Below are 21,926 nucleotides of genomic sequence, written 5' to 3' on the forward strand. Positions count from 1 at the left end.
AAGGATTGCCTGTTCTGTAGCTGTCACGAGAGGCAATGTCTGCTGTTCAGTGTAAGAAGGAAAAGACCTGAATAATGGAGTTTTGAACCTGCCTGCCAGTACTGTTAATACCCAATAACTTAATGACTGTGCAAAAACTTCCTGCTGTTGACTTCAAGGTACTATATATCTGTGTATTCATTTCATCATGTTGTAATTAAATTGAACTAATGATGTACTTCTAATATTTGAAGCAGTACTGTAAAAATGTGTAAGGTTTTTTTTGTATAGGATTGGCATTATTAAATAACGTATACTATTATGACCAGTGAACAATCAGAAGTATATTTTAAATCTCAAAGCAGTTGAGAGAATGGAATTGTCTGTAGAATCCCTGACTAAGTCTATTTTTAAACAATTTTCATTCAACCTGGAGAGCAGACAGAAAACCTAAAATGTTGCCTCAGTCATTTGAAAGCTACTTTAAAGTCATGGGAGTCTAGCAAATCTCAGCTGTTTATATGAGTACAGTAGTCTTTGCACTTGTATTTTTGGTTTCCAAAATTTAGCTATCTTCTTGAGCTTTTGTGTTTACAGTGATATTCTGAGAGGCAATATTTGTCTCCCTCCTGGATCTATTTATTTTTTTCTTGAATAGCAAAAATTCTTGTAAAAGAGAATGTAAATCCAAAATTTGTGGATTAAATTGTTTTTTAACTTTTGATTAAAATATTCTTCATCCGGTCCTTTAAAACCTTGCCTATTGCACTTTCTCTCTGCAAGCAACACTGGGTTCTCTTAAAGTCAGTCGGAAAAGTATTGGCTACAGCTGGGGGGAAAAAGTAACTTAAGCAGCTTTTCAGAGACTTTCATTTGAGGAGTTCTGTGAATAATTTTTTATTCTCAGAAACAATCTATTGGGAGAATTTTATTCCTTCTAAAAGGCTAACAAACAACAACAACAACAAAAAAACCCACCCAAAACCAAACACCCCAAACACAGAGCTCGTATGGAGGAGTTTTATGAAAAAGATCTGGCATCTACATTTGCTTCTGGAAGTGATATATTTAGGCCTTTTCACTTGTGTTCATTACTCTCCTACGAATTCCAGGCTGGAAGAGGAGGAGTAGAAGGGGCCATCTGGATCACTGTGTCCAGTCCCCTGCAGTGGTCTCTTACAAATCCACAGGGCTCTGCTCTGAAACATCTCGTTTGCTAAACACATAGCTCTCCCTTTGTCCTTGCCTTGTGCTTCGTACAATGGTTTCTGGTTTTATGTCTAAGAATACCTAAATGATGTATCCAAAAATCTCATTGGCCTTTTATCCATGACTGGATGACAGTGGCAGCTCAGTGTTACTGTTATGAGCATTTGCTTTATTGAAACTCTTCAGCTGAGAGCAGTTACATGCTCCGGTGCATACTATTGAACATACTTTATTAAATGTTATCTTGATTCTGTTATTCCAGTCCACAAACCCATCTTTCTTCATACCTTATCACTTGTTCCTTTTTAATGGCAACAGGTCTTAAGATTGCCCATCTAGATCTAGCACCAAGGTTACTAAAGAAAACAGTTGTTAGATTATTGAAAGTCCATTCTCATCAGCCTATGAAGTTGGTTTTTTAATAAATCTTTAGTTGTTTATCCACATTATTTTTTGTATTAGTCCTGATCTTCCTCACCTTAAATAACAATTTGCCTGTGGGAGCTACATTTAAAATGTTTTGCACTAGCTGATAGCAGTAACTTATATCTATAAAACAATCAATTATGGATTGAATGAAATTTACACTGTCCTAATTTTATCAAAATTGTATTTCTTTTTTATTACACTTCTGGTCTGCTTACATCTCTGATCATTCACTTGGTCTGTTATAGAAACATTTGCAGTATTTATATACTGTATTAATTACTATTCTAATGTATAGTATGTTAATGCCGTATTAATATACTTTATTATATTAAACTAAGCATGTATGTCTGAACAACTTGCTGTCCTTTTAAATGCCCTTGAATTTATGCCTGTTTTAGGCAGTAAATTACCAGACTCTTCTGCTATCACACCTTGAAATTTCACGTGGCAGTTCTTTCTGGGCTCTACTGAAGGGATTATACAGGCTGTCCTGGTTTTACCAGAGTAGGTGGTCTCAGTTGGTTTTGCTTCCTCTTGGGTTTGATCATTTCCATTCTTTGTCCCTGTTGCAATTAATTTTCACATATTTCATCTTTATTAAATGGAGGTAAACCATATTTCTTGTATAGCTAGTATTTGGATCATACTAGGTAGTTATTAATCTGCAACTTATTATTTTTATTTGAGTAGTGCTGATTAGGAAGAGAATCAGGAAGGACTGTGTAGTAGTGGGAGCTACTTGAAAGTGTTGACCAAATGCTTGCTTGATTTCTTGAAAATTTTAAGATTTAATCAAGATAGTACATACTACTTACAAACTCATTTGAGAAACTGCTAAGCAATAATTTGCAAAATGATAAATTGTTTTCAGAAGTTAAATGATTGTAGTTAAGAGGTTTCTGAAAAGTGTAGGTACCAAAATAGCAGTGTCTTTTAAATTTTCTTGCAGTAACTGAAAGAAGAGCTTGGATTTGAAAGTGTTTTTTCTGAATTTAGAAATGTTATTTCCTCACTATGTATCTGTAGAAGTAGTATTAGAACTAGTCATAAAAATTTAGAGGTGAAGTAAAGACTACTTAGATAAGAAGGTCCCTTCCAACCCGAATTATTCTATGGTTCTGTGATTTTACACTGGAAGAATCCGAGGTTCAAGAGCACAGTGACTTAGTTCTATACACTTTGACAGAGTTGTGGATGGAGTACATACCTGTTGTTCAATTTTTGGCATTGCTTTTCTATGTGATGAGCAGGATTTTCATCTCATAAGAGCTTCTACTTTTATAAGCATATTTATGCATTTTAATTTAACTGGAGAAAGGCCTTTATGAACCAATAAATTCAGCTTCTGTGTGAAGTTCATCCTTGTTTTTCAAGTGTAGTCAGCTAATCCTATGTTTCTATTTTACTCCTCCTTCATTCCAAGGCCCACCAGTTTTAGAAACTTAACTGATGAGGTTTTTCAAATGGTCAATTTAAAAAATTGACTTATGAATTGAAAATTCACTTCTAATTAATTGGAAGTTCAGTCTTCCTACACAGACCAAGAAGAATAGAAATTGATGTTATTCACCTACATTTCTCAGATTTTTCTGAAGAGTAGGCTTGCTTTTAATGAATTAATGTCATACTGCTCAGACTAGTATGATCTGTTTTCTCTCATCACTTGTTCAGAACTTACTGTTTCTGAATCGTACCGAACAGATGACTTTTGAATACTAAAACCTTTCAAAATCCATCAAATGAGTGTAGGCCAATGAAGAGTACTTCTGTGTTAATTTCTGAGCAGAAGAGAGTACTGGCATTCTTGAGCTCATGAATATTTTTTTGCCTGATGAAATTTACCAGGTGTGTTTGTGTTTCTGTGAAGAAGCCAAAGAATACACCTGTTTTGCATAGTGATGGGTTGACCCTCTGATTCAAATGGTATTTTAAATTTGCTTTTGTAGCATTGAAACTAGGCAATGCTTTATTTGTCCTCAAATAGACCTATTTACTGATGAGCTGATGGTAATGAGCTCTCTGCAAAGCACTAATAATTTAACAGAGCATGTGCCAGTTAAAAGAAACCAACCCAAGCATCATCACAGTAGAAAAACTACTTCAGAAACCTGAGTCTAGTCGCTTCTGTTCTCAAATAGAGACATACTAAACTAGATAGGCCTCATTAATAGTTCAGATATATGAAGTTTTAGACAATACTCAATGCCAATTTGCGTTTGCTTCATTTTTCAGAAGTTTGTTCAAAAATCCATACATATGCCTAATATGTTACCTTAGAGTATGCCAGTATTTTCTCCCTCATTACTAAATGGACTGAGGAGCTGAAAATTCAATTTTGTGTAGGCCATCAATCTTTTCTTATATGCTGTTCAGTTAATTGCTTTCCATTTTGTTTAAATTGATATTAATGGCTTAGAAATAGCAAATGTGCCAGGATCTTGATGAACCCTTACTTTGTGCCAACTTCTGTTTATTCATATCTGCAAGTTTGGAAAGCAAACTTTACATCAGCTTTTTCAGTGCCACATCCAGTGTAGGATCCTGATTTCATTGAATAACAGCAATGAAGTCCTGTGTCAAGTCTGTTACAAAGTCGTATTGAAGACTGATTACTAGTGTAAATAAAGATGAAGTTGGTCCAAAGATAAAAATGACTCAATAGTCACGTGTCGTATTGAAAAGACTAAGCATTTTTTTCAATGCCAACTGTGTTGGTAAGAGAGGTGGTAAAGTGAAACAATGCACATTATAAGACCAGTAATTTTAAAGATGACCTTCTTCTATAGTGTATCATGGATTTTGTCGGAGGGGGGAATCACTTGACCTTCAGAAGTAACAAGACTTGAACATAGCCATTTTTCCTCCTTTCAGTTTATTCTTGCCAAGTTACAGCCTCTCTTTCTACTTCCAAGGTGTTTTTAATACTACTTTTACTTCCATGGTGTAAAGGTTTTGTGGTCTATTATCCAGTATATTGAAGGGAGGAAAAATGCCTGGTTTGGCAAAAATCTTCAGTGTTATTACATTACTCAGTAGCAAAGGCAATTATTAAACCAATGCCTTTTGGGATTATTGCTGTGGTTACCGGACTTGTTTATAGGTGCAGTTGGCTTTCTTTGCTGTAAGAACACACTAATTCATATTAAACTCGCTATCAGGCTCTAAAGGTTTCTTTCTGCAGAACAGCTTCCTAGCCTCTTGTCATCCAGTCCAAATGGATAATAAGGTTATTCAGTGCTGGGTACAGGACTTTGTACTTGGATTTGTTGCACTTTGTGAGGTTTTCAACCCAACTGTTTTTCTAGCCCTTGGGTGTCACAAGGATTGGCCACCCAGGGCTATTCCAGGATACTGTTTCAGGGAATCATCTGCATGCTGCACCCCCAGTGGGGTGTCACCAGCAACCTTGCGGAGCATGCATTTGTTCCTGTCCCCCAGGTTCTCGGTAAAGATGCTAACCAGCATCAGCTCTAGTTTTGACGTCTGAAAGATGCCACTGGTGAATGTGTCACCTGGATTTCGTACTGCTGGTCAAAACCCATGCAGCCTGCTGTTCCAGCTGGCAGTCCACCCACCTCATAGCCCACTTCTTCATGAAGATCATGCCTTGTTCAGTTCTGACAAAGTACTCTGGAAGACTGTCATCACAGTCCTTGTTAAAGGCAAGGTAAACGATATTCACTGATCTTTCCTTGCTCACCAAACCAGTCCTCTCCTTACTGCAAGCTGCCAGGTTGGTCAAGTCCTTGGTGAATCTGTGCTGTCTGTTCCCAGTTGCCACACACACCCCACCCCACCCTCTTTTTTTCTCTTTTTTTTTCTTTTTTTTTTTTGTTTGTTTGTGGATATAGATTCCAGGAGGATTTGTTCCGTAATCTTTTCAGGGACTGTAGTGACACTGACTAGAAGGTGGTTCTCTAGACTCTTCCTTCTTGATGATAGCTTTTTTTTTTTCCTAATCCTGAGGCAACTCTGGATCACTGTGACTTGTCAGAGATGGTAAAGAATGACCCTACAATAGGATCAGTCTGCTTTTTGGGCAGATCTGGGGGACCCAATAACAAAGGAGTCGCACTGAGTATCTTAGCATTTCCCACACCCATTGTCACCAGGTCTGCTGCCCCCCCAACAGCAGTGGATCTGCGTTACTCTTAGCCTTGCTTTTGCCATCATCCTTACAGGTGCCTTGTTGCTGCTCTCGTTTCTTCTGAACTTGAACTGCAGGGTTCATTGAGTACCTCCCTACACTCTCAGGAGGTTTCTTTATTCCTCTAAAGTAGCTCTGCTTCCACCTTCTGTGTGCTTCACAGAAGTAGTGTAAGAGCCCTTCCGTGATGCTGCTGGCCTCACTTTGTCACTGAGATCCTGGCCAGCAGCCCTCATTCCTCAAAGCAGGTCCTGTGGCCTTAGAGGCCTGCCTTTGACACTAGCCGTGCAGCCAAGTATTGACAGGCTGTGTGCGCTCCTGCCTGAATCTTGCCCTCTCACTGCAGCAATTGAGGAGAGCAGTGTCTGGGTCTCATGCCTGCTGATCTCTACCCTTCCAAGCTCTGCAGTTACTGCTCATATGCTCAGGTTCGCACCTGGTAGTATCATTGATTCACACATGAAGGAACAGGCAAGGAATGGTTGTCTAAGAGCTGAACTTGAGCAGACTCATCAGTCTTTCAACAGCATCCCAGGCAGTGTAACTGTTCTGGAAATGCATGGCTGCAGACTTTCCTTCTGTTGCCACAAGTCACTAATTTCACCACCTTGGGGACTCAGCCACCACCTTGGGAGTGTCCATCCACTTATCCTTTGAGTGCAATGCCTACCTGTCTCTTCTTCCTTGCATCATGGTGCTCAGACTTGTGGCACTGCAAGGTCTCTGCAAATGCATCTACCAATTGGTCACCCTTGTTCATGCTGTACCGGTGTGCTCACGTTGTCCTGTAGCCCCTTCCATTGAAGAAGCAGCTTCTCAGGCAGAGCACCGCTCCCACGAGTGAGGCCACCACCATCACTCCAACACCAGCTTACAGCCCAAGCCCTGCATGGTAGAGCTGTCTTTCTGGAGCTCTTTCTGGGTCAAGGCTCTGGCATTCTAAGAGCAGTTGCTTCAGCAGAGTTTCTGGGCCCTTCTGCTTCACTGCTGTGCTGCCTGAATTCTGCTGGTACGCAGACAGTGGAAGTGCTGTCTCAAAAAACAGTGGTAAAATTACAGTGTGATTACAGTGTAACTTGTGAGATGGTCAACAGCCCAGTGGAGTGAGAGCCTTTGTCTAAAGGGCCTTATCAATGGTCCATCAGTGTGTGTGAATTGAAAAAGCAGTGTGCAAAGTAAGTTTTGCATTGCTGTCTCTTACTCACTCCCTGAACCCTCGAAGGATTCAAAGGGTTCAGAAGGTGTCTCTTTCACATTTCACTGAACTCTCAAAGGAATTTTCTTGCATTAGAGGCAGATATAGTGCCAGCCAATGTATTTTAAAACACTTCATATAGTTGGTATTTTTATGGACAGAAAGGTGTAGGTTACAGTTCTACCAGTGTCTTGCTAGCCTGAGGACCCCTAAGCACTGTGCTCCTGTGTGTTTTATACTTTCTTTTATAGCCTAATATCTCACAAGTCTGAACTTACTATTTTTAATTAGCAGTTGTTTTCTTTAACTGCAAGCAGGGTGGTGGTATGACTTTTTGCCAGATCATTTCTATAGTATGTCGAATTAGAGCAAAAGAAGAAAGCTATTGTATGGAGAATTTAAGTACTGTCTTACCATGTCAAACAGATTTTATTTGTATACAGTACTTGTTTTTGCCAGTGGTTGATAGTGTATATCATGGGAAGAGAACAGGGGAAACTGTAATGACACTTCCTCACTGTGCTCTCCTAGTGTGCAGTGACTTGAGAGTCGCAGTCAGGGACTGCCTGAAGTAGGGGTGAGGGCTGGATATTTAATAGCTGATGAATAGACTTGCAGTGCTGGCAGTGTACTGTGGCAGGCAGTTCCCCTAACGTAACTACACGTTGTGGGGACTACGTTCCTTTTGGTTTTTAATGTCTTTCTGCTAAATTCACTTGATTTCTGCCAATATAAGAAGTAGGAGTAACAGGCAACAGTTATTCTCTGTTTATCTCCATGCAGCCTTTGATGTTATAGACCTGCCACTTGATTTGGGTTACATCTTTTCCAGACGAGAAGAATGCTATTGTCTTCACTTACATCTTGTGATGAAGCTATTGTCTTCATCCTTTTGCCCTTCTGACTTGTCCTTTCTAACCCTTCTATATCCTTTTTGAAATTATAAGACTGGATGTTCATCCAGCGCTTGAGACAGCAGATACTGTGTAATGGCATAGTGGTGGTTTGGTTTCTGTTCTTCGGTTAGTAGTCTGTAACAAATTATTTTTCTTTCACTGCTGCTGATCACCAGTGCTTATAGTGCAACTCCAAGATCCAGAGTTCAGGCCCACTTGTGTCTATTTAAAAACCCAAACAACCAATCCCTAGGATTTTTTTCTTAACATACTTCACTTAGTGTTTCGTAGTATAACTTCACCTGCTATTTTACCATCAAGTTGTTACTTACAGATACTTCCGCAGTTCCTAATTTTATATAGTCATCCCTGTATACCAAAACTATATAGATGCAAACTGAGATTATCCCAAACAAAACTCTTTCTTGGCATGTGGTGCACACCTATGCAGGAAGCAGAGGGATATATGCCCTTCCAGTCTTGTACAACTGGAAAGCTATAGGCTCCTACGCTACTATGCCATCCAAACCTATACCACTTAAGTGTATAGGGATGCATGGAGACATGAGTGTCTCTCCTGCAAAGAAGAATAAGCTGTATTTACAAGGGGGATGTCATAGTATTTTCACTCAAGAAGCGTGTGTGTGTGAGAGTGAGGAATCAAATTATGACAATTAGATACTAAAGAAATGGTAGTCTTAACGATGCAGTTTTTTGGTGAGGTTTTTGCATAATCGTGGTTTATGATTAAAGTTTTCCTTTCCAATAAATTCTTCAGTCTAGGCTGAAAGCATGTAAGAGAAGCTGTGTGTATGTCAATTTTCAAATCCTAGTGTGGTTTTGAAGAGTGTTATTTCTATGTATTTTCTAAGTTAGGAATATCTCATATCTGGTTTTAACTAGTAAGCTATTCCAATTGGGAAATACTTTGGGAGTACTTTGAAACATTTCAGCACTGCTGGGGAACCTTTTGGTTAAAAAAATAAAAAAAATGTAAATAAATTATCATATTTTAGTGTAAGTGAACAAGCTCCAAGCTCTTCTTGACTCTGCCCTACCCACCTGTCAGTCATGGAAAAAAAGCAGTCCTTGTAACAAAATTTGCTTGTAGTTTCAGTAGGAAAAAAGATAATTTCAAAGGCTGGCATTCTAAAATTTTAATGTATGCATGTCGAAAAATATATAAAAGATTGTTTTATAAGAATTTAAACCATTAAGCATCAGAATTATATAGTTGACACCTTTAGCTTTGAATGCCTAGTAAGTGATCACAATAGCTTGCAGGTACTTGCTTCACTTTACTTACTGTTTAACTTTACCAAAAGGGGTGTTTATTTTTGGTTGGCTGAAAGCAAAGCATTTTTCTTTGTGATGTAGGTGCAATATGCCATTAGACTCCATGTAAAATACAGGCATTTGTAGACTAGTGTTCCTAGTGATGAGCCCAGAAGGTCAGAGTGTACTACATGGGAGGAGCATGAGGAATATTAGCCATGGGCTTCATGCAGCACAGATTGATACCCTGCTTTCTGAGATGTTCCTGATTTGTCATTTGTCATTCATTTAGCTTGTTCTGATTTCCAGAGGATCCAGAGAGTTCCTTTTAATTTCATTATATGTGCCTGCCTACCCTCTTCTCCCGTGGCTCAGCAGAGCACTCTGTTTTAGTCACTCGTTCTGTTTCAAAGGACTAGAATAATGCTGCTTTAATTGACCCTATTCCCTTAATCTCATTGGCGTGCATAGAGGATTCATTTTGATACATACAGCATTTGGTAATTAAATAGTTACATTTAAAAAGTAGATAAAAATTCTGCCTTTAGCTGCTGGCCTCAGGTAACTTTTTGTGACTTTTTTCTTTTTCTTTTTTTTTTTCCAGATACAGAACGTGGCCTCTCAAAGTGGATTAAAGCAACTTGTTGATATTTTTATTTATACTTTTTTTATTTTTGTATTTGACTTAAAGTGCCATGAAAAAATTTGCATATTGCAAGGTGGTCCTTGCCACCTCTTTGGTTTGGGTCCTTCTGGATATGTTTCTATTGTTGTACTTCAGTGAATGCAACAAATGTGATGAGAAAAAAGAACGAGGCCTGCCTGCTGGAGATGGTAAGTTTTCTGCCTGAGTAATCTTTAAATTGTGCTCATGTAAAATTGCACTCCTTTTAAACGTTTGATTTTTTTGCCCCAACAATATAGCATTGCATCAGCATTCAGATGTTGCTAAATGTTCAATGTTTGTTTGAATGAAATAAGCACGTTGCTGAGATGTATGTTACAGATTTAAATACTTAAGATGTAGAATTCTAAGCATGAATGTGTATGGAAAAATAATAAAACTGTGCAACAGCAAGCTGTTTAGGAATGTGAGCTATGTTAATATAGTCTAAAGCATGTTCTAAATTTCCAGCAGTGAGGAAGCAAAGGCATTGTTAACTTCACTAGACTTGGTAGTAAAACAGGCCAAACCAATGACCACACTTACTTGTGCCCTGGCCCTGCCACAGTGCACACCACACCACTGTCCACCCCCCTACAAAAAAGCCCACAACCAAGCCCCAAACAAAACCACAAAACCCCACCTAAGCCAAAATTTAACTGACTATAGCAATAAAGGACAGTGAATGTTGTAATGAAAATAAATATATGAAAATAACTAGAATAAACTTGCATGTAAAAGTGACAAATATGGGGGGTATATACACATATATACACACATACTTATGTACTTAACTTTTCCTTTGAAGTGAGAGCCGTATTATTCAGTACTAAAGATCTTCAGATAAGATTTAGGTTTTGTTAACTGACATGGTAGTTTTTGGGTACCGGTTAGATGAGCTGAATGAGGTTTTTTTGGAAAGCCAGTACCATTCACGTTGCCAGCTTTATTTCAGGGAGGCCTTCATAGCTGATCACATGGGATAAAGAGCTGGTGTAGGGAGACTTCTCATCTCTACCATGTCTCAGCACAAGTATTTAGAACTGCAGGCACCTGCTGCCTCTAGTTCATTTGTGAAGCATCTAATTTTGTAGTTATGGGGGTCTCTCCCACAGGGAGAGCTGTGTTTGTATGTTTCGCTGCTGCTGTAGGAAACTTAATCAGTGATGCTCAATGTTAAGTCTGATCAGCCAATTGTACTTTAGATTAATTAATGCTTTCCATCACAAAAACATTTTCACCTGTTCACATCTGGTATGGACAACTTTGACCTTCTTGGGAAATTTTCTGAAATGTTTTAAGAACCCTATTGCTCTGTTATAGAATAACTCTGGGAACATGCTTAGGAAATGTTAGTTTTGTTGTAGTTTTTTTCCCCCATGATGAAAACAAGCCAATAAATCTCCACAGGGAAACACAATGTATAGGAAATGCGGAATTTCTGTGCTTAGTACCTCTGAACAGTAGTTTCCACAGCTGCATGCAAACATTTTATAGAGGTTCTAGTTCACTTGAGTTTTGCAGAAAGGGCATAAATTTTCAGCTGTTTGCATTTCATCTTCCGGGTTTCTTTTTCAGTAAGTGGAAAAGAAAGTGAAAAGAAAATTAATTAGGGTTCTGTAGAAAGTATGTCTTTTATAGGAACTCAGTCTTCCTTTTTTTTACCTCTCCCCCTCCGCCCCCACCCCCAAAGTTGGGAATTTTTTTTTTACATCAGAGTGTAAGATGATGACTGATACTGTGGTGGTAAGGAATGAGTCTACTTTTCAGGTTCCCACAAAGTTTTTACATGATGCTAAGGAGATAACTTACATCAGGCTTCTTTAGAATTGCAACAGGATTTTTTTCTGCTTTTGGCAAACAGCAATTGTAGTCAATATATAAATCAAACTTGGTTTGATATATGAAGGTGTGGAAAGTTCAGATGACTTTACACAAAGTCATTGGGGGGGATCCTTCAGGTGAGGGAAGATCTGCAGTTTTTAAAGCTTATAACTTTCCCTATGCAACATGAGTTTTACTTAGCTGAGTACAGCCTTCATTCTGGCCTTTCCCTAACCTGTGTGTATTAAACTCCTTTAGCTTTTTAATATCTTATAGTTGGCTTGTAAACAAACAAACAAAAAACCCCAAACCAACCGACCAAACAAAACCTTGTGTATAGTTTTGTATATTTGTCTTGTTTTTTTAAACAGCTAACTTTTCTTAAGGTATGTGCAGAAATATGTCTGCTAGAAACTGTGGTTGTAGTTGACACTGTGGCACTTATTTTTACCCAGTTGCATGCCTGATCTTAGATATTCCTGCTTGTACCGGTAGTTTACTGACTAGAGTCTGTAGTGGATTTATTCCCACTCAGAATGGCTAGAATTTTCTCAGATAACATTGAAGTTATTTTTTCTGTTAAGCTTTTATCAAAATCTGCTTTTGCACTTCACATTTCACCCCCCCTTCATTTCCATAATTGATTTAGTTTTCTTGATTCAGCATAAATTATGTAAGTGTTCTGAATTTAATAGTCTCTTGTCTGTGTCACTCTGGTATATAGCTTCTCTTTGCAATTCGTGGAAGAATTCCATGGCATTTAATGAACCTACTTGACATATGAGTTAAGTTTTTCTGAAGAGTTTGTAAGTTTATTTTAGGCTATGCTCGCCTAGTTGGAAAGATTTGTCTTTAGATATTTCAGCAGGAGCAAAGGATTTTGAGCATAATTTTGGACAGTTCAGGCTTTTTTGAAGTTACAAGGATGTTTTCCTTAGGTTTCTAATACAGAAAATGAAGGGAGTTTCTTTTATCAGAATGAGACTTAAGAGCCGTGGTCTAAATTGCCTTTGGGAAAAAAATTTCTCCTAGGTATTGATGGCATAGGATAGTAGCATCTTAAATTGTGAGCTTCAGCTTATGCATCTAATATTGGATTGTATGTATACCACCGTTACATTTTACAAATTGCTCAAAATAAGTAGTAAAGGAATGTGGATCTGTGGAAAAATGTACGTACATGATTATGGGGAAATGTAAGATGAGTGGGATAAAGGTCCTTGTGTCCACTATCAGAGAGGTGTTGAGGGTTGGTAGTTGAAATGATGCAAATGTGGAGATGAGGGGACAAAAGGTGATATGGAAAAGGAACAAGCGCTTACCAGGCTGTGAGCGAGAGAGCTGAGATGAAGATGTTTCTGGAAAAGGGGGCCTGGCATGGAGTCTGGGTGGTACAGGTCTGGGGAACTAAAGTGATACCAGAGGAGGAGTAGTTACAGTCTAGTGACTGTAATTGTGTGGGATGGTTTGGCAGTAGGCTCCCAGCCCCTCCACCATGGCGGAAGACAACAAGGGTAGCTTTGGGAGGCAGCCTGCGGAAACGGGATCAGAACATCTAGCAGTGTTGATTCCAGCATCAGTCTTGGGAGCTGGGAAGGGAGCCTGTGTTTGTCCTGGCTGGTACTGCTGCTCGCTCTTCTCCCCGCTGTGACCACTCCAGATAGGTGGGAGTAGGTTGGGGAAAGCTCTCCTCAGTGCTCAACCCAGTTTGTCCCACCTATTCTGAGCTACCCAGTTGACCTGGATGGTGTATATCCCTTGCCCAAACTGTCACAGATTTTCTTTCTATTGGTATAGCCTCTGGGTAGTGGCTCCCTTTTTATAATTCCTGATGGTTCATCAGTCAAATTCACAAAGAGTAGCTGTTGATGGAAGGCTATTGGTGTAAGTTTAAAGGTTGTCGTGAGTTGGAAAGATAATCACAGAACCTTAGTAAGCGTCGTCCATGCTATGTAGTCGTTTTTTCTAAACCTGAAAATCATAGAATAGCTAGTTGAGCATTATTGTTTCCAGGTGGGGTTTTGACATTACAATTTAGATTTCACAGCTTGGATCAGAACTTACTGATAAGTGTAAACGAGTTCTAGACTTAAAGAAAGAGTTCAGACTGTTTTCCAACTATATAAAAAGGGACCGTTTCTGTAAACAAAAAATGCCCAGGTGGTACTGTGGTTTTACTAATAAAGTTTTTTTTGTGTAGCTCCATCTTATTTCTGTAAGAGTCCTGTATATCAGCTCAGAGGTCTTGACTTAAATGAAAATCAAATGAGTCCTTTGTTACCACAGTTACAGGCTCCCTAAAGATATGACTGCAAAGGAACTTTCAGCTTTGGCACTTGATGCAGTTTCTAAGTAAACTTCCAAACTCATCCTTTTTCCCTTTTTTTTTTTGCCTCAAATGGCATTCCAGTTATGTAATGATTAGAATCCTTGGAGGGAAAAAAATATATCTCAGACCTAGGATTGGTATTGCAAGAGTCTTGTTATCTCAGCTACTTGCTATTTACATTCTTTTCTTGGGGCAATGACAAATTTAAACTAGGACCAGCCATTTTTGTCAAGTGCCAATTAAGGCCTCATGTTCTGAATTTTGAGCTCTTTGGTAATGATGGATCTCTTAAGTTGTGACTTGGTTCTGAATATTCTCATCTGCATAAAAAATTCCTAAGAAGAAAAGTGAGCAGCTTCAAGATATAAAACACAGATTCAGTTTTTGAAAAGAGGAACTGTTCATCAAAAAAATCAGCCTAGTTCTCTAAAGGCTGAGGTGTGTCTAAGAGACAAAACTTCTCTGAGGTTTTACCTGTCCATAAAATTTGTAATTTTGGGAAAATCATGTTGGTTTGTGTTTATATGGAGCTACATGCTTTTGTGGGAAAACAGATTACCATAAATGCAGAAACCTCAGAGAAAATGGTTAACTTTTCTTGGAAAGTCATCACTGTGCCTGCACGCCAAGCTTGCTTGTCTTTGCATTTAGTGAGTTCCATAAAATATCTGTGGATCTAATTAGCTGTTGCTGGATTTTTCTGCAGAAGTGGGGGCTACTTTATTTAGGTAAAATGTGTAATCAAGTAGTATGTATTTGCTAGAGAAATTTAAAAATTCAACTGATGAATTTGTGGAATTTATACACCTGGAATCCAACTTGCTGATGTCCTCAAGTAGCATCTAACAGCAAGATCTGCAAATGTGAAAGATGTGGTTTTGGTTAATTTAGCTATTCAGTGTAACTGGTTTAGTCAAAGTTAAGAAACAACTCGGAGTGTAAACGAAACAGGAAATTATTTTTTCTTCTGAAAAGCAAATATGGTATTCACTCTTCAGAATGCTAAAAATCATGGTGACTATAACTATATTCTGATAGCTTTTGTTTAATCATTTTAGGTATGTTGAACATGCATCATTTAATCATTTTCTGTCCAAGTGAACCTATACACTAATTGCTATACACTTAATAAAAAGTTATAGTAGCCCACGTAATAAAACCAAGATGAATATCTAAAGTAAGCCCAAATAATTGACTGATTGTGTACCATACTTTTATATTACTTATCCCTCCAAAAGACAAAAATTCTAGTTTAAAAGGTTATGCAATGGCTAATCAGCAAGTTTTGATGTGGGTTCAATAGTACTTTCCTAGGAGGCAAAGATGCAAAGCAAACTGCTTGCTCATTTTAACCCCTGGTTAAAAGAGTGCCTAAGTCAGTCCGCTCAGGACCTGCTTGGACATACTCATTCTGTCAGTTTTCAGTGTATGTGTGGATGGCTGGCAGCTTCTAGAATTGTATAGCTCAACTGGAAGTCAAGGGCATTTTGGTAAAAAGAAAGCATCTCTATGGCGGGAGGATTTTCTCTGCTAAATGTTACTGTGCTAATGCAAATAGTGCAATCGCTTCAAGTACTTGAAAATGAAAGTTTCTCAAGGAACACATTGTGCTTTTAACAGATAAATGCTAAATGCAAACTAGCAAAATGTTTCAGTTATTAGTAAGAATATATATTAAGTCTTAGTGTTTCAGCAAGGATGGAAGTCTTGGGCTTTCTTTTAAATTTTATTTTTATTCTTTACACGGCGACTTGCTCTTGGCATAAGCTTTAATTACACTGTGCTGTCCTAGATGCAAATTAAAGATAACTTGAAGCTAGGCTTATTACTGAGGGCTTTGGTGCCTTTATTTTAAAATACCTCCAGTTCCTCCATTTAGATTTTAAATTACTATTTTTTTTTAATTAAAATTTGTATTCGATTTGTAAAGTAGTAATATATTTCAAATTCAGTATTCAGGCATTTAAAACATTCCAGTTCAGGAGAAAATAAATGAGTATTTGTAAAGAAAATGTAACAGTTTTTTTTAAATTATTTTTTAATTATTTGTTTTTTCACTTGTTTAAAAAAAACAAATAATACAAGAGTCTGGATTCCTTTTTTCTTTCCTGTCTCCCTCATCAGTTTGATCAGATATATGCTATTTAAGATTTCTTCGGTTTAAACATGCTAAATGTTAATGTTTCTGTTTCAAGTAGTAACATTAAACTCCAAAATGTAATGATGTTGACTAAAAATAACGTTAGTAAACCTAAGAGAAATTGTTTCTAAACTGTAAATGCCGATGTCATTCCGTCAAAATAAAAATGTTGAAATAAATATAAAGATATAATTTTACTTGAACCTTTACTAAAATCCCCATAAAGAAAAATCCAACTTTTCCTGAAAAGCTTGTGTGTGCAAGAACAATCTAGATTATAAATGTCTGTTGTTCTAGAACTTTAACAGCAAAGTCAATTAGGACATAATGCTAATAGATATAAACCCTTACTGTTTTTTCAAATGAATTGTGGTGTCCAAGAGTAGTGCATAACTACTTCTGTTAAACTCCCAAATATGAAGATTTGTTTTCAATTCCAAAACTTGGGGTGGGGGGTGGGGGTGGTGTTTAGAACACTGTTATAAACAGGAGTACACACTCCTACAGTGTAAAATAAAGTATCAACAAACAAAAACAAGCATAAAATTAGTTACCAATATTTTATCTATTTTTAGTTCCAGAACCCATACAAAAACCACATGAAGGACCTGGAGAGATGGGGAAGCCTGTGGTCATTCCAAAAGAGGAGCAAGAAAAAATGAAAGAAATGTTTAAAATAAATCAATTTAATTTAATGGCAAGTGAAATGATTGCACTCAACAGATCTTTACCTGATGTCAGGTTAGAAGGGTAAGTGCTTTATGTTGTATTAAAAGTGTACTCGACTTAAATGAAGAATGTGCAAAGAATGATCCAAAACAGAGTTCAGTTCTGTAAGATCCTACTTTTGAAGTGAAAAGTAGGAGGATTTCCTGTTTATTGTGGTACTTACTTGTAAAATAAGATTGAGCAGCAGAAACCGGTTTTATTCAGTATTATTTAACTTTGAATCCGATTATGAATATGAAGCCTGTTCAGGGGAATGGAAATTAATTTGGTTGAAGGAAACAAAGTTAACTTAAGACTTGGCATTTCAGGAAAAAAAATTACTTATTTGAAAAATTCATGCACTGCTTGTAATGAGGCAAACTAAAGTTCTGAATTATATGAAATATAAAAGGTTTGATGATGAGAGAAGTACTTTAAAAATTTCTTACCTAATGAAATGTGCAAAGCCTCATTTAGTTTGTATTATAATATTTTCTAATATCCATCTGGTTTGGGTTTGATCTTGCCTTTGGAATATTGATCCTTTCAGAGCTATTTGAGTCATAAGTAATTTAAAAAGAAAATTGTAGCCTTGTTTTAAATAAAACTAAGATTGCTTTAGTCTCCTGGGGCTACTGTGGCAGGGTAGCTGATGACTCCCCCACCCTCAATCCCTCTCATTTATGAAAGGGACTCTCAAGTTAAATGAAGCTCATGAAACAAGATTTTCCCAATCAATTATCAGCATTCTCTTGCAAGAATCAGATTCTATAGAAACCCCATTTCTTTAGAAGCTTTGCTGTTGCTTCTGTATATACAAGGCCAAGCTGCTGGATTAATTTCTTTTCATTTCCTACCTCAGAAGATAATACTAGAAGAATGAGATGAAGCTCTGACCACTTTTCATTTTTAGTGAGTGATAAAGAGCTGGTTTGTAGGTACTTTCATCTATTTTAATGAATGTGATTCTATGTAGTGTGAAAGTTCCTGGTAGTGCAGGTGTTCTTAATAATTGAACCGTATATTTTTCAAAATATTGATTTCATAAGTCTGAATTAGTGTAACTTTTCAATTGATTTTCAGACATATGAGTCAGATTTTATGGTCACTACTTGCCTGTTTCTCTGTATGATGGAAGAATGCAAATCATGAGCTTGCAGGGTTTTCTTTTGAAACTGACATGTTATGGGGGGTTATTCCTTTTCTCTCATGTTATTGCTCTGATTGTGGTTGTAACTTGGCAATGATATCCCTTGGCATTCATGCAGATTCATGTATAGTGTCTGCCCCCTCTATCACACTCTACAGAATAAGAAATTGCCTCACTGTAAAGGGGTTACTTCCACTGGTTAAGGACTTGTAGTTAGTATTCTCAACTTGCTTTACTCGTGAGAAAAATCCTAAGTTTCACTGGAGACTTGCCAAACCTGGGATGCTAATTTGGGGTGATTTCTTTATGTTTTTTTCTGGAAGAGATGAATGGAAGGAATTAACAAAACTATGGGGAAATTATAGTTACAACAGTTGGCTATGTGGAAGGTAAACATGAGTGATTTTTCATTATGACCGTGGAAGTATGAAATAAATTAACATCATCTGTTTATCAGCATTCATATTGTAAAACTTGCACGTATGTATTCTACCATTTTTATAGTGTAAGTGCAAAGATATGAAAATAACTTTTTAGACCCACAAATTTGACTTAATCATAAGCTTTGTGAAGTCTAGACTTCTAATAAACCAAAAATGGAAAGAGAAATTGTTGTACACTATTAAAAAATGTATTACTTAAGTACCACTCAAGCTTTTGCAGACAAATGGAATCGCAATTTTAAATCAAGTTGAGCTACAGGAAGTTTTTGTCTTGAACACTTGGCTATGCTCTGCAGTTACTGTATTTCACAGTAAGATATGCATTATAGATTTAGTAATGTTGCATTTGTTTCTCTTTTTCCATTTGTATGGAAAGAAATACTGTCACTATATTATGCGTGTGAAAGTAGAATCAGAATAAAATTTTAGGTAAGGTTTCAGGGTAGGGTTGGATTTTCTGTTTTTGTGAATTGGTGCCAACAGTTTTAATTTTTATTTGCTGTGTACATTTTTAGTAGATTTTGAGAGAGAAATGGTCCCCAAAAAGCTCCTCCTTTGGTCATCTCTTCAGTATGTACTCTATAAGGTCACACCGATTAAGAAGTTAGGGAATGTGTTAACACTTCTTCAGCAGATTTGAGAACAATGCTGTATTTACAATGTAAGGGTATCTTAATCTGTATGTGTGGATTAATATTACTTTCCAAGAACACTATAGCCATTTTCAGAATTGTGAAAACTATAAATATGCTCTGGTGTTGTATGTTTGTCTTACAAAAGTATTTGTTTGATTAGTCAAAATACTCACATGGTCAGGAACACTTTGTTGTGTTGGAGTTGCTTCTGTTATAACTTGTTCTATCTATATCCCTGCTAATATAGAAATAGTTTGGGGAGAAGGAGAATGGCTAATTTCTAATCATTCCTTACCACATTTATATACTTACAGCACAGCTGCAGTAGCGCTTTCAATCAAGGTTTTGAAAAAGCAGGGTATGTTCAAAGGCATACTTAGCTGTTCAACCATGTAATTATTTTCTTCGCAGGTTTTGTGGGTTGCTTCCTTTAATGTAGTGTGGGGAGAATATGTGACTATTTCAAGTCCTATAATTCTCCAGCATGTCAGTTTTTCTATAAAGCAGAAGTCTGTAAAAGTTTTGCCTAACGGTTCATCATTGAAAAGCTGGTGGAATCAGGTGTGCCAGGACCAATTTGCTACATGTATTTAATGGGGGTGGCATAACCTCTCGGCTGGAGAGCAGCTTTTGAAGTCTGCATTATACTTCACATTAATTTCTAGTTCTGCCAAATCCCCCTGTCATCCGTGCAAAGGCAAGCACATTTGTGTGTCCACTCAGTCCTCGAGTGCTCATAGGTTAATGTCTATAGGCGACCCACTCCGGGCATCATATTTATGTTTTGGCCAAGAAATGTTGTTTCCTTACTGGAAGAACAAATATGTGAGCTGTTTTAATAACTTCTAGGCATTTCTCCAGCTCAAGGAACTCCTCAGTATGAGACATCTACAGAAGTTGAAAACTGTGTTCTGTTGAGCTGTAACCCAGTTGTATTAACAGATTTATATTTATTTTTACTATTTGGCACAAAATTACTGAGGCACACAGATACCTTTAAAAACATTGACATATGCCAGAATTGCTAGTCATTTTATGTCTGTAATTGGGAGCTTTATTCTACCTACTCTTATCGTTATCCCAACTGAATGATTTGCTTAAGAGAAAAAGCTAAATCATAAGTAACTTTTTAGTCTGGATACTTCTCGGAATCTGGACTGGGGTATGTTAGTGTAACTAACTAATGTAACTGACAGGGCCACAGCCTCTGGGGGGGATATTGTTGCAGGGCAAGAAGCAGCTGGGGATAGCAAGTTGTTAATAGAGTAATTTCTGTAAGCATGTCTTATTCTGATCTGTGAATCAGTCATCAAGGTGGGAGCTGATTCACAGTTGCCAGGAAAATATGCAGCTGTGGGCTTGGGGCTTGACATGACAGCAAAGTGAAAGATGAGTGATTAGGAACACTGGAATCTTGCCTTGAATTTACTGGGGGTGAGGAAGGCAATGAATAAAATAGGTATCAGTGACTAGAAGAGGTGTTCAGCTGTGTATATGTGTCTTAGACTGGTATTCAGGCTGGAAATGCTGTGGTTAAATGCATGACATTTGTATGTGTCATATGACTTGGTTTTACTCTCAGTGCTGTTTGAGGTTAGTTGGAAGCTGCTTTGCAAAATTAAGAATGGGTACTGTGTTCTAAAGCTGAGCTTTTCAGGCTGTATTCATTATTTAATAATTTGTGGAATATGTAAAACATTTAAGGAGACATTTGTGTCCCGGGTGTGAGAGTTTAAGCCCAATTCTGACTTTTTTTAAACTAGAAAAGAGCATCTCAAAATGCTGCTCTTTTCCAGGTACAAGTGGTCAAGGCTGGAAACAATGGAGGCATAGCTGGGACAGAATGCAGTCATTCATCTAAGCTCTGGTCTACACTGGAGTTTATGATGCTGAGCTAGGAGGGAGTCCTATTTTGCAGGGTGAGATTTCTAGGGAAAATGATAGGCTTTCCCAAGCAGACCTGCAGCAAGGAGGAGTGTGTTTTTTATTGCTTTGGAATACCTTAACAATCTTTTCCCCAAGGCTGCAGGTTCTGTAGAAATTCACATAAAAGAGCTTCCTAGTCTTTTTTTTTTTTTTTTTTCCCCTTAGTTGGTATAATTTTGCCAGAGTTAAGGGTGTCAAAAATTTTATTATACCTCAGTCGGTTCTGCATAACATTTGGGATCTTTTAACTGTCCTTTTCTCAAACTGTTTGTATCCGGGAAGTAGGTAGCTGGGTTTCAAATGGTATAAATAGTGTTAGGGCATAATCAGAGCTTATAGCCAGGTGGCCCTCCATATTTGAGTGAACTGACTCTAAGTTCATACGAACTGTGACATCAGCCACTTAATAGAAAAATAAGATGCAGATCTCTAACTAAGACCTTAATGTTTAACTAGGACATTATTAAGGCTTTTTTGCTGAATCAAACTACGCTGCTCAGTTCCTGCTGCCAAGCTTACTTGCACAATTGGGAGGAAGCAGGCAGGTTTTTTTTTTTTCTGAGGTTAAGCCTTTTTTCTAAGTCTAAACTAAATGAATGTTGTGGAGTTTAGAGCAGTTATGCTGGGCTCCTTTCTGAGTAAGTCCAACATATGACTAATTCTGTCGTCTCTTTGCTTAGAAAGAACCATATTTAGGTTTAGGTTTAGGCACTGTTAATTATATGATACAATATAATGCTTTTCAGTTATGGGACTGTGATCTGGTTTTCATACATGTACTTTAAAAATATGTTGTTTTTAAACCTGAATTGTACGTGTGAGATACACTGGAATTTGGATTTTTAACTTCTCAGAACAAACTGATTTGCTGTATATCTTAGGATACTACAGTTAAATTGTAATAGAACACATTCATAAAATTTACACAATCCCTGTGTGAGGAAAATAGTTTGAGTAAATGTACTCATAGTAAAACT

At 37.4% G+C, this 21,926-nt stretch overlaps 1 protein-coding gene across 3 annotated transcripts in view; it reads left to right on the forward strand.

Moving 5' to 3' along the window:
- The window catches only part of GALNT1 (polypeptide N-acetylgalactosaminyltransferase 1), a 92,797-nt gene that overhangs the window by 37,904 nt on the left and 32,967 nt on the right, over positions 1–21,926 (forward strand). For 2 of the 3 annotated variants that reach the window (XM_055706052.1, XM_055706053.1), the window contains exons 3-4: positions 9,735–9,964; positions 16,663–16,837. In XM_055706052.1, the coding sequence (XP_055562027.1) occupies positions 9,826–9,964; positions 16,663–16,837 (314 nt within the window). In that variant the 5' untranslated portion in view covers positions 9,735–9,825. The remainder of the gene's footprint in view (positions 1–9,734; positions 9,965–16,662; positions 16,838–21,926) is intronic. The other variant, XM_055706055.1, reaches the window with a different exon arrangement.

Source organism: Falco cherrug, chromosome 3, assembly GCF_023634085.1.
Source record: "Falco cherrug isolate bFalChe1 chromosome 3, bFalChe1.pri, whole genome shotgun sequence".
Lineage (NCBI taxonomy): Eukaryota > Metazoa > Chordata > Aves > Falconiformes > Falconidae > Falco > Falco cherrug.